The sequence below is a fragment of the Hyla sarda genome, chromosome 3 (genome assembly GCF_029499605.1).
Source record: "Hyla sarda isolate aHylSar1 chromosome 3, aHylSar1.hap1, whole genome shotgun sequence".
NCBI classification, from domain to species: Eukaryota; Metazoa; Chordata; class Amphibia; order Anura; family Hylidae; genus Hyla; species Hyla sarda.
Window position 1 is genome coordinate 171,006,582 of NC_079191.1, and position 12,552 is coordinate 171,019,133.

The window sequence follows — 12,552 nt, forward strand, 5'->3', positions numbered from 1 at the left end:
TAGCAACTGGCTCCAGAAAGCTAAACAGATTTGTAAATTACTTCTATTAAAAAATCTTAATCCTTTCAGTACTTATGAGCTTCTGAAGTTAAGGTTGTTCTTTTCTGTCTAAGTGCTCTCTGATGACACCTGTCTCGGGAAACGCCCAGTTTAGAAGCAAATCCCCATAGCAAACCTCTTCTAAACTGGGCGTTTCCAGAGACATGTGTCATCAGAGAGCACTTAGACAGAAAAGAACAACCTTAACTTCAGAAGCTCATAAGTACTGAAAGGATTAAGATTTTTTAATAGAAATAATTTACAAATCTGTTTAACTTTCTGGAGCCAGTTGATATATATATATATATATATATATATATATATATATATATATATATAAAAGTTTTTTTCCTGGAATACCCCTTTAACTTCCCGCCCATCTGACTGATTAACTCAATTATCATAAAGATTATAAACCCTCATATCTCAGGAACAGGAGGGTCTATAAGAAAACTGTAAAATGGTGTGTGATCAAGGCAACCTAACCCTTTTGTTGACATTTTGGGGGTTGGCCACAGGTTCTCCTTTATGCATATGGACCTATCCTGGTGATTAAATTACAGAGATGCCACTTAACAGAATGTGAAAACAGCTTTAGACTTGATACCGCTTCATGTACTTGCCTAGTTGGATTACTTTATGCCTACATTTTGCATTGGAGTCACATTCAAGTCACTCTATTGCCAACAAGGCCACAAATCCTTGTCAAGAAATGCATAAATGTGTCTAAACAATATCTATAACTAACATAAGCACTGCTGCTCTATACTCAGGCCTTGTATGTTTGTCTAATTTTCCACCTTAAAGGGGTACTCCCGTGGAAAACTTTTTTTTTTTTTTTTTTTTTAAATCAACAGATGCCAGAAAGTATTTGTAGAGATTTGTAAATCACTTCTATTAAATTTTTTTTAATCCTTCCAGTACTTTTTAGGGGCTGTATACTAAAGAGAAATCCAAAAAAGAAATGCATTTCCTCTGATGTCATGACCACAGTGCTGTCTGCTGACCTCTGCTGTCCATGTTAGGAACTGTCCGGAGCAGGAGAAAATCCCCATAGCAAACATATGCTGCTCTGGACAGTTCCTAAAATGGACAGCAGAGGTCAGCAGAGAGCACTGTCGTCAGGACATCAGAGGAAATGCATTTCTTTTTTGATTTCTCTTTAGTATACAGCCCCTAAAAAGTACTGGAAGGATTAAGATTTTTTAATAGAAGGGATTTACAAATCTGTTTAACTTTCTTGCACCAGTTGATTTAAAAAAAAAGTTTTCCACAGGAGTACCCCTTTAAATACACATGGAAAAAGTTGTTACGCAGGCTCGGGAGTGTTAATTTTCTGTAGTATTACTTAATTTAAGAGTATATTGAATTTCAAGTTAAATAATACCTATACCAAGCGTGTACACCATAACAGACTACACATGATTCTCACAAAGCTTAGAGAGGTAAGGTTACATAAAACAATAAATAAATAACATCTCACATCTTCCGCATTGTAAATTCCATCAGCCCAGAGAAACAAGCCAATAATATTAAAGAGAGGTTTCAAGAATGCCATCTGGAAGACACTCAGGATAAAAAAGTTCACTTTCCTCCTGCAAAGAAAAAAAAATATTGTCCTTATTCAGATGACTCCTATTAAAGGGGTTTCTGGCAGTTTTTAATTAATGTCCTAATCTCAGGCCATCAATATTTGATTTGTGGGGGTCTGACACCCATCACCCTCAACTGATCAGCTGTTTGCCAGAGTTGCATCTGCATACCCACAGAACAGAGCGTGAAACAGCTGTGCGCATTGTGTAGTGGCCGTGGTGGTTTGCTGCCGCTTGGCTCCTATTGAAATGAATGGGAGCTGAAGTGCAGTAACCAAGTATGAGCACAATGTACAAAGCTTTCTGCTTCCAACTCAATTTTCTGTTTATGTGTGGTGACCCAGTACAGGATATTGTCCTGTCTGGTAAACATTGCCTGAGGCACTTCCAGTGTCACTGTTCTGGGCCCACTACTCTAGGGTAAATTGTGTTATGCTGCCATTTTGTGTTATGCATGTGTTTATCAGTATTACTGTAATCTTAAGGGAAGACATGCAGAGTGAACCAGGTGATCCTGATGTCCCAAGGAGATGCCCCCCACCTTACTCCTCATGTAGTGTAGGGGGGGGGGGGATGAGTTAGTTCAGTGTTGGGGTTGGAGGAGAGTAGAGTAATAGTGTGAAGAGAACAGAGAGCAAAGCTGAGAGAAGTCTGTAAGAATCTGAGGAGGCCTGAAAAGAAGTCTAAAATCTACAGCCACGCAATTTCCAAGAACCCCATTGCTCAGGTACAGTCTCAAGCCAGGTAAAAGCTAGAAGCTCCGGGGGAATATTCTTCAGTGAGTCTAAAGTCAGTGTGGGTTGTCACAAGTTTAAAGCTAAATTATAAAGTCTGCAGCCATCACAATTCAGTCCAATGAAAGCAACTACAAATCCCGGCAAGGCAACAGGCTCCCAAGGGTTACTCAGCATCTTCCCCGTTCTAATCTGTACTGTAAAGGATTTTACCAACATTCCTACTTCAGTGAAAGGTAGTTTTCCGTAACCCTAATATGTCATTATTGTCCCCAGCGCTTGTCCCAGGAGAACTGTCTAAACCTTGGAACGTGGTGATTAATGTTACCCTGACATCACGAACTGTGCATTACATCATTCACACCATAGGCACCACATATGCATGCACCACAAATCTGCCAAATGGCTGATGGGTGAGGATGCTGTGTGTGTGGGAGTTTCACTGATCAAGTATGGATGGCCTATCCTGAGGGTCAACAAAAAGCCATAGAAAGCTCCATAATAACAAGTCATGAGATCCATGAAGCTTTGTGATCTCAAAACCAAAGTTATATTTCCAGCAGCAAGCTCATATAATATTACATCAGGGATACATCAGAAGCTCAAGGGATTGCCCATTGTCATAGTGGCCCGGCTGAGCTGAAAAAGTAAATAAAGCAGTACTCAACTGCCAAAATCCCCCACCTCTGGCATTCTGATTTCTTTTGGTCACCACTTCCTGGTCACTTCCTCAGGGGACGAGATTGGTCATCTCTGCATCCAGTGATACTCCCCTGTGTCAAGATGTTGGAACGACAGTGGTGGGGAACTTAGCAGGTGAATACACTTTATTTTACTTTCTTTAGCTTAGCCTCGCCACTATTAAAAATTGAAAAACAAAATTGCTGGACAATCTCTTTAAAGCGAATCTGACAGCTAGTTTACCTGCACTCCAGGTAAATCCCAATACACAGGGTTATAGTGCAGGTGAACCGTATTGAAATGAGGTACCTTATCTAGATCTGTGGTCTGGTTCCAAAGATAAACCAGTTATTAGCCTCCTTGCTTATGTGTTTATAGTCAGATTTGTGCAATAAAAGTGGGACCCAGCATACCCAGCATTCCTGCCTCCATCACCTCTGCTTTGATATGCCCACCAACCTCATGAATATTCATGGGGGACCCTTCACCCATGTGAGCGCTCTGTGAGAAGGCATATTGGAGCAGAGGGAGGGATGCTGGGTATATGTTAGAGCAGGGCCTGGGATGCTGGGTATATGTTAGAGCAGGGCCAGGGATGCTGGTTATATGTTAGAGCAGGGCCAGGGATGCTGGGTATATGTTAGAGCAGGGCCAGGGATGCTTGGTATATGTTAGAGCAGGGCCAGGGATGCTGGGTATATGTTAGAGCAGGGCCAGGGATGCTGGTTATATGTTAGAGCAGGGCCAGGGATGCTGGGTATATGTTAGAGCAGGGCCAGGGATGCTGGTTATATGTTAGAGCAGGGCCAGGGATGCTGGTTATATGTTAGAGCAGGGCCAGGGATGCTGGGTATATGTTAGAGCAGGGCCAGGGATGCTGGGTATATGTTAGAGCAGGGCCAGGGATGCTGTGTATATGTTAGAGCAGGGCCTGGGATGCTGTGTATATGTTAGAGCAGGGCCCGGGATGCTGTGTATATGTTAGAGCAGGGCCAGGGATGCTGGGTATATGTTAGAGCAGGGCCCGGGATGCTGGTTATATGTTAGAGCAGGGCCAGGGATGCTGGGTATATGTTAGAGCAGGGCCAGGGATGCTGGTTATATGTTAGAGCAGGGCCAGGGATGCTGGTTATATGTTAGAGCAGGGCCAGGGATGCTGTGTATATGTTAGAGCAGGGCCTGGGATGCTGTGTATATGTTAGAGCAGGGCCCGGGATGCTGTGTATATGTTAGAGCAGGGCCAGGGATGCTGGGTATATGTTAGAGCAGGGCCCGGGATGCTGGTTATATGTTAGAGCAGGGCCAGGGATGCTGGTTATATGTTAGAGCAGGGCCAGGGATGCTGGGTATATATTAGAGCAGGGCCAGGGATGCTGGGTATATATTAGAGCAGGGCCAGGGATGCTGGTTATATGTTAGAGCAGGGCCAGGGATGCTGGGTATATGTTAGAGCAGGGCCAGGGATGCTGGGTATATGTTAGAGCAGGGCCAGGGATGCTGGGTATATGTTAGAGCAGGGCCAGGGATGCTGGGTATATGTTAAAGCAGGGCCAGGGATGCTGGTTATATGTTAGAGCAGGGCCAGGGATGCTGGGTATATGTTAGAGCAGGGCCAGGGATGCTGGTTATATGTTAGAGCAGGGCCAGGGATGCTGTGTATATGTTAGAGCAGGGCCAGGGATGCTGGTTATATGTTAGAGCAGGGCCAGGGATGCTGGGTATATGTTAGAGCAGGGCCAGGGATGCTGTGTATATGTTAGAGCAGGGCCAGGGATGCTGGTTATATGTTAGAGCAGGGCCAGGGATGCTGGGTATATATTAGAGCAGGGCCAGGGATGCTGGGTATATATTAGAGCAGGGCCAGGGATGCTGGTTATATGTTAGAGCAGGGCCAGGGATGCTGGGTATATGTTAGAGCAGGGCCAGGGATGCTGGTTATATGTTAGAGCAGGGCCAGGGATGCTGTGTATATGTTAGAGCAGGGCCAGGGATGCTGGGTATATGTTAGAGCAGGGCCAGGGATGCTGGTTATATGTTAGAGCAGGGCCAGGGATGCTGGGTATATGTTAGAGCAGGGCCAGGGATGCTGTGTATATGTTAGAGCAGGGCCAGGGATGCTGGGTATATGTTAGAGCAGGGCCAGGGATGCTGGGTATATGTTAGAGCAGGGCCAGGGATGCTGGGTATATGTTAGAGCAGGGCCAGGGATGCTGGGTATATGTTAGAGCAGGGCCAGGGATGCTGTGTATATGTTAGAGCAGGGCCAGGGATGCTGGGTATATGTTAGAGCAGGGCCAGGGATGCTGGGTATATGTTAGAGCAGGGCCAGGGATGCTGGGTATATGTTAGAGCAGGGCCGGGGATGCTGGGTATATGTTAGAGCAGGGCCGGGGATGCTGGGTATATGTTAGAGCAGGGCCAGGGATGCTGGGTATATGTTAGAGCAGGGCCAGGGATGCTGGGTCTCACCTCCATTGGGCAAAGCCAGCGATAACACATTAGCAATGGAGGCTATCTCTGGACCACAGTTCTGGATAAGTTATACCTCATTGTAATCCAGTTCACCAGCACTATAACTCTGTGTATTGGGTTTAGTACGTGTGAACTTGCTGTCAGTTTCCCTTTAATAAACAGAGCCATAAAAGTAAGCAGAAGTCCATGTTAACAGCAATAAAATGTGGTATCATATAATTTTTGGGGGATTTCAAGTTCAAATAACCTAGACTTAAAAGGAACCTGACATGAGATTGTACCCCCTTTAATTGTTAGCAACAGGCATTTAATAAGCATTTGTATCATGCCTCTAAGTCTGGTTATGATGCCAGCAATCTTCATGAAAGGTTTAAAAACATCCAGAGCTGTATGTAAATTTTCAGCAAGTAGTCCGAGGCAGTGCGGCAAAATTGTCACCGCTCCCAAGGTGGTAATCATGCCTCTCCTACCCTTTTAACGCTACATAGGTTCTATTGACTCTCCTCAAAGTCTTGCGCGGGCCCAGAAGCATAGGACCTCTGGGCACGTTCACTGCTCCATATGGAACGCTGTGGAGTGTCTGGGTCCTCACACCGAAGCTGTGCTCTAGTAAAATCAGTGCAGCCTCCGAGCTACACAGATCAGCAAGGGACACTGAAAGAAAACGATCTGCAGCAGGCTCCATTCCACTCTGCCTGGGTTGTCAATCACGCCTATGTATGCAGGAAGAATACTAGGGGATCAGCACAAAGAAGGGTTCTAACGCACCGCAAAATAGTTATATCATGGGAAATGCAAGAATTTATTATAACAGTCAGATCACGTATACTGAGATGTTCTCTTTAAACAGGAACTGTCTACTAGATCACATCTACTTATGTGACTGTTCTAGTACACGCTTACATATCTCATTAGTTAACAATTCTGCATCATCTTTTCTCGGTATTGTGCCATTCCTCCTTTTTCCTCCAAGAAATTTGTGTATAAATTGTCAACTGGGAGATACTACTCCCATTTCTAAGGGTCACTTCTCTACATGCTGTCACAGATTGGACAGTAATAGACTGCATGGGGACACCCCTCCCCCCCTATCTAGTAACACCCATGCATGGGGACACCCACCCCCCAACTAGCAACAACCAGTTGTCAATTTAGTCATAAACCAGTAGTTATGACAAACGGATGGCACAACATAGAGCTATAAGAAAATATGCTCAAGATTTGTTATATCGTGGGGAATACAGAAGTCAGAACAGCTGACACGTCCTCTTTAAAGCGCAACTGTCATGAAATTTTGGTGCAATAACCTGCACATAGCCTTTGTACTGTGTGCAGTTGGTGGGTATAGCAATATTTTTACCTGAAATTTGGCAGCTTTCATGACTGCAAAAAATTATTTTATTCAAAGCCACTGACGGTAGGATAGGCGTGGCGCGAGGTAAGCGATGCCCAGCCACCGCCACGCCCACCCCCACCTCCATGCCTACCCAGTATGTCAGCGCTGGGACCGCTGTGTGATTGACACACAGGTCCCAGCGCATGCACCCTTCAGCTAATCTAACCTGCGCGCCGCTGTTTGTCATCTAGCAAGCGCTCGCTCCCGCCGCTGTCTTCCTCCTCAGTGCGCTTGCTTGCTGGATGATACAGCGACGCACAGGTTAGATTAGCTGAAGGGCGCATGCGCTGAGACCTGTGTGTCAATCACACAGCAATCCCAGCGCTGACATACGGGGTAGGCGTGGGGGTGGGCGTGGCGGCGGCGGGACATCGCGTACCTCACGCCTCACCTATCCAACTGTCAATGGCTTTGAATAAAAGCATTTTTTGCAGTCATGAAAGCCGCCAAATTTCAGGTAAAAATATTGCTATACCCACCACCTGCACACAGTACAAAGGCTGTGTGCAGGTTATTGCACCAAAATGTCATGACAGTTGCGCTTTAAGTGCCTTTCTATTTGCCTTGAGAATGAATAGCTTTAGATTCAGGTGTCCCGTTCTTAAAATACTATGGTAGAAAGGTGCATACAAGGACAGGAAATGATGTGGACACAGTCTGGATTTATTAGCGTGCAATGAAGTTGAGTTAGCAAAAGAAAACCCTCGGAAATTCAATAAAACCCCTTTCTGTGGTTCTGGCAGAGTATCGGCTGAATACTGCTCCTTGGAAGGACACACTATTTTTGCTCACATTTATTCAGATATGTATCCAGGACAAACACAATGTAAGTGCACCTGTTACTAAAACCTGGCCTCTATAGGCTTTAGATTATTTAAGTATGGCTGGATCTGCTGATTAACTTCCATGTTTGTATAACCATATATTTGTAACACTACATTTTATTATAGATTGCTGAACTAACAGAGTACATGCAGGGCTCTCACTGTAAATACAGGAAGCCCACTATAAGAAGACCACCCAAAAGTGCCCTGAAAATTAGGCTGTTATGGGGATGGCCTTTTATACAACATGGATAATATACTTAGTGTATGATGGACTGAAAACCTGTCACACAAAATCTGCTCTGGACAAAGAGGTCTTCCCAAAGAGGTGGTCTTTTTAAGAGGTTTTACTGAATTTGGTATACAAAGAACAGCTGTGGTTGCATTTAGTGAAAAGGGGGAATACTGTCCAAGTTGTTAGGCTGTGAACAGTATCCAATGTATATGTCAGATACCTGGCAGAATAGGCCCCTGCTGTAAATGTTGCCAGCTCTATTCAGCAATGTAGAACACAGCTTGTTGAGGCTTCGTTTCCATATGGTACCTATGTTAACATATGTTGCTCCAGCCTCTGCTCACGTCCTTTTGTGTCCTGTTTTCATGAATTGAAATGAATAAAGGATAATCGTTTTATACGTCAGATGGTGACCAGATTCCACCATGCTTACGAGGACTTTTTGCTTAGTAAAGCACCTCCAATAGTCATTTTATGCATTAGCCTAACAGGATTTGCCTTGCTTCATTGTTTTTGTGAGTTTGCACTGTCAGAAAATCTTCTTGGATATATTACACTTGACTCTAATGTGTCTTTTCTTCCTCATGTTTAATCTGTTGCTCAATCTCGCTAGCTTCACCTGAAAAAGTCTCTATTTATCCCTACTTCACCAGTGAAACTGTTAGAAACTAACCTACTCCCTACTTTCTTCTGACTTACTGTTACGCCGAGCGCTCCGGGTCCCCGCTCCTCCCCGGAGCGCTCGCTTCACTCTCTCCGCTGCAGCGCTCCGGTCACGTCCTCTGACCCGGGGCGCTGCGATCCCGCTGCCAGCCGGGATGCGATTCGCGATGCGGGTAGCGCCCGCTCGCGATGCGCACCCCGGCTCCCCTACCTGACTCGCTCCCCGTCTGTTCTGTCCCGGCGCGCGCGGCCCCGCTCCCTAGGGCGCGCGCGCGCCGGGTCTCTGCGATTTAAAGGGCCACTGCGCCGCTGATTGGCGCAGTGGTTCCAATTAGGGTAATCACCTGTGCACTTCCCTATATTACCTCACTTCCCTTGCACTCCCTTGCCGGATCTTGTTGCCTTAGTGCCAGTGAAAGCGTTCCTTGTGTGTTCCTTGCCTGTGTTTCCAGACCTTCTGCCGTTGCCCCTGACTACGATCCTTGCTGCCTGCCCCGACCTTCTGCTACGTCCGACCTTGCTTCTGCCTACTCCCTTGTACCGCGCCTATCTTCAGCAGCCAGAGAGGTGAGCCGTTGCTAGTGGATACGACCTGGTCACTACCGCCGCAGCAAGACCATCCCGCTTTGCGGCGGGCTCTGGTGAAAACCAGTAGTGGCTTAGAACCGGTCCACTAGCACGGTCCACGCCAATCCCTCTCTGGCACAGAGGATCCACTACCTGCCAGCCGGCATCGTGACAGTAGATCCGGCCATGGATCCCGCTGAAGTTCCTCTGCCAGTTGTCGCTGACCTCACCACGGTGGTCGCCCAGCAGTCACAACAGATAGCGCAACAAGGCCAACAGCTGTCTCAACTGACCGTTATGCTACAACAGTTACTACCACAGCTTCAGCAGTCATCTCCGCCGCCAGCTCCTGCACCTCCTCCGCAGCGAGTGGCCGCTCCTGGGCTACGCCTATCCTTGCCGGATAAATTTGATGGGGACTCTAAGTTTTGCCGTGGCTTTCTTTCCCAATGTTCCCTGCATCTGGAGATGATGTCGGACCTGTTTCCCACTGAAAGGTCTAAGGTGGCTTTCGTAGTCAGCCTTCTGTCCGGAAAAGCCCTGTCATGGGCCACACCGCTCTGGGACCGCAATGACCCCGTCACTGCCTCTGTACACTCCTTCTTCTCGGAAATCCGAAGTGTCTTTGAGGAACCTGCCCGAGCCTCTTCTGCTGAGACTGCCCTGTTGAACCTGGTCCAGGGTAATTCTTCCGTTGGCGAGTATGCCGTACAATTCCGTACTCTTGCTTCAGAATTGTCCTGGAATAATGAGGCCCTCTGCGCGACCTTCAAAAAAGGCCTATCCAGCAACATTAAAGATGTTCTGGCCGCACGAGAAATTCCTGCTAATCTACATGAACTTATTCACCTAGCCACTCGCATTGACATGCGTTTTTCCGAAAGGCGTCAGGAACTCCGCCAAGATATGGACTCTGTTCGCACGAGGCGTTTCTCCTCCTCGGCTCCTCTCTCCTCTGGTACCCTGCAATCTGTTCTTGTGCCTTCCGCCGTGGAGGCTATGCAGGTCGACCGGTCTCGCCTGACACCTCAAGAGAGGACACGACGCCGTATGGAGAACCTCTGCCTGTACTGTGCTAGTACCGAACACTTCCTGAGGGATTGTCCTATCCGTCCTCCCCGCCTGGAAAGACGTACGCTGACTCCGCACAAAGGTGAGACAGTCCTTGATGTCTACTCTGCTTCTCCACGTCTTACAGTGCCTGTGCGGATGTCTGCCTCTGCCTTCTCCTTCCCTGCTGTGGCCTTCTTGGACTCTGGATCTGCAGGAAATTTTATTTTGGCCTCTCTCGTCAACAGGTTCAACATCCCGGTGATCAGTCTCGCCAGACCCCTCTACATCAATTGTGTAAATAATGAAAGATTGGACTGTACCATACGTTTCCGCACGGAGCCCCTTCTTATGAGCATCGGATCTCATCATGAGAGGATTGAACTTTTGGTCCTCCCCAATTGCACCTCAGAAATTCTCCTTGGACTTCCCTGGCTTCAACTTCATTCCCCAACCCTGGATTGGTCCACTGGGGAGATCAAGAGTTGGGGGTCCTCTTGTTCCAAAAACTGTCTAAAACCGGTTCCCAATAACCCTTGCCGTAACTCTGTGGTTCCTCCAGTAACCGGTCTCCCTAAGGCCTATATGGACTTCGCGGATGTTTTCTGCAAAAAACAAGCTGAGACTCTACCTCCTCACAGGCCTTATGATTGCCCTATCGACCTCCTCCCGGGCACTACTCCACCCCGGGGCAGAATTTATCCTCTCTCTGCCCCAGAGACTCTTGCCATGTCCGAATACGTCCAGGAGAATCTAAAAAAGGGCTTTATCCGTAAATCCTCCTCTCCTGCCGGAGCCGGATTTTTCTTTGTGTCCAAAAAAGATGGCTCCCTACGTCCTTGCATTGACTACCGCGGTCTTAATAAAATCACGGTTAAGAACCGCTACCCCTTACCCCTCATCTCTGAACTCTTTGATCGCCTCCAAGGTGCCCACATCTTCACTAAATTGGACTTAAGAGGCGCCTATAACCTCATCCGCATCAGAGAGGGGGACGAGTGGAAAACGGCATTTAACACCAGAGATGGACACTTTGAGTATCTGGTCATGCCCTTTGGACTGTGCAATGCCCCTGCCGTCTTCCAAGACTTTGTCAATGAAATTTTTCGTGATCTGTTATACTCCTGTGTTGTTGTATATCTGGACGATATCCTAATTTTTTCTGCCAATCTAGAAGAACACCGCCAGCATGTCCGTATGGTTCTTCAGAGACTTCGTGACAACCAACTCTATGCCAAAATTGAGAAATGTCTGTTTGAATGCCAATCTCTTCCTTTTCTAGGATATTTGGTCTCTGGCCAGGGACTACAGATGGATCCAGACAAACTCTCTGCCGTCTTAGATTGGCCACGCCCCTCCGGACTCCGTGCTATCCAACGCTTTTTGGGGTTCGCCAATTATTACAGGCAATTTATTCCACATTTTTCTACCATTGTGGCTCCTATCGTGGCTTTAACCAAAAAAAATGCTGATCCCAAGTCCTGGCCTCCTCAAGCAGAAGACGCCTTTAAACGACTCAAGTCTGCCTTTTCTTCGGCTCCCGTGCTCTCCAGACCTGACCCTTCCAAACCCTTCCTATTGGAGGTTGATGCCTCCTCAGTGGGAGCTGGAGCTGTTCTTCTACAAAAAAATTCTTCCGGGCATGCTGTCACTTGTGGTTTTTTCTCTAGGACCTTCTCTCCAGCGGAGAGGAACTACTCCATCGGGGATCGAGAGCTTCTAGCCATTAAATTAGCACTTGAGGAATGGAGGCATCTGCTGGAGGGATCAAGATTTCCTGTTATTATCTACACCGACCACAAGAACCTCTCCTACCTCCAGTCTGCCCAACGGCTGAATCCTCGCCAGGCCCGGTGGTCTCTGTTCTTTGCCCGATTTAATTTTGAGATTCACTTTCGTCCTGCCGATAAGAACATTAGGGCCGATGCTCTCTCTCGTTCCTCGGATGCCTCAGAAGTTGATCTCCCTCCGCAACACATCATTCCACCTGACTGCCTGATCTCCACTTCTCCTGCCTCCATCAGGCAGACTCCTCCAGGAAAGACCTTTGTTTCTCCACGCCAACGCCTCGGAATCCTCAAATGGGGTCACTCCTCCCATCTCGCAGGTCATGCGGGCATCAAGAAATCTGTGCAACTCATCTCCCGCTTCTATTGGTGGCCGACTCTGGAGACGGATGTTGGGGACTTTGTGCGAGCCTGCACTATCTGTGCCCGGGATAAGACTCCTCGCCAGAAGCCCGCTGGTTTTCTTCATCCTCTGCCTGTCCCCGAACAGCCTTGGTCTCTGATTGGTATGG

General features: G+C 47.2%; 1 protein-coding gene across 6 annotated transcripts in view; it reads right to left on the reverse strand.

Moving 5' to 3' along the window:
- Window positions 1–12,552, reverse strand: part of SLC51A (solute carrier family 51 subunit alpha) — a 91,203-nt gene that overhangs the window by 21,686 nt on the left and 56,965 nt on the right. For all 6 annotated transcript variants that reach the window (XM_056565487.1, XM_056565488.1, XM_056565490.1 and 3 more), the window contains one exon: window positions 1,523–1,634. In XM_056565487.1, the coding sequence (XP_056421462.1) occupies window positions 1,523–1,634 (112 nt within the window). The remainder of the gene's footprint in view (window positions 1–1,522; window positions 1,635–12,552) is intronic.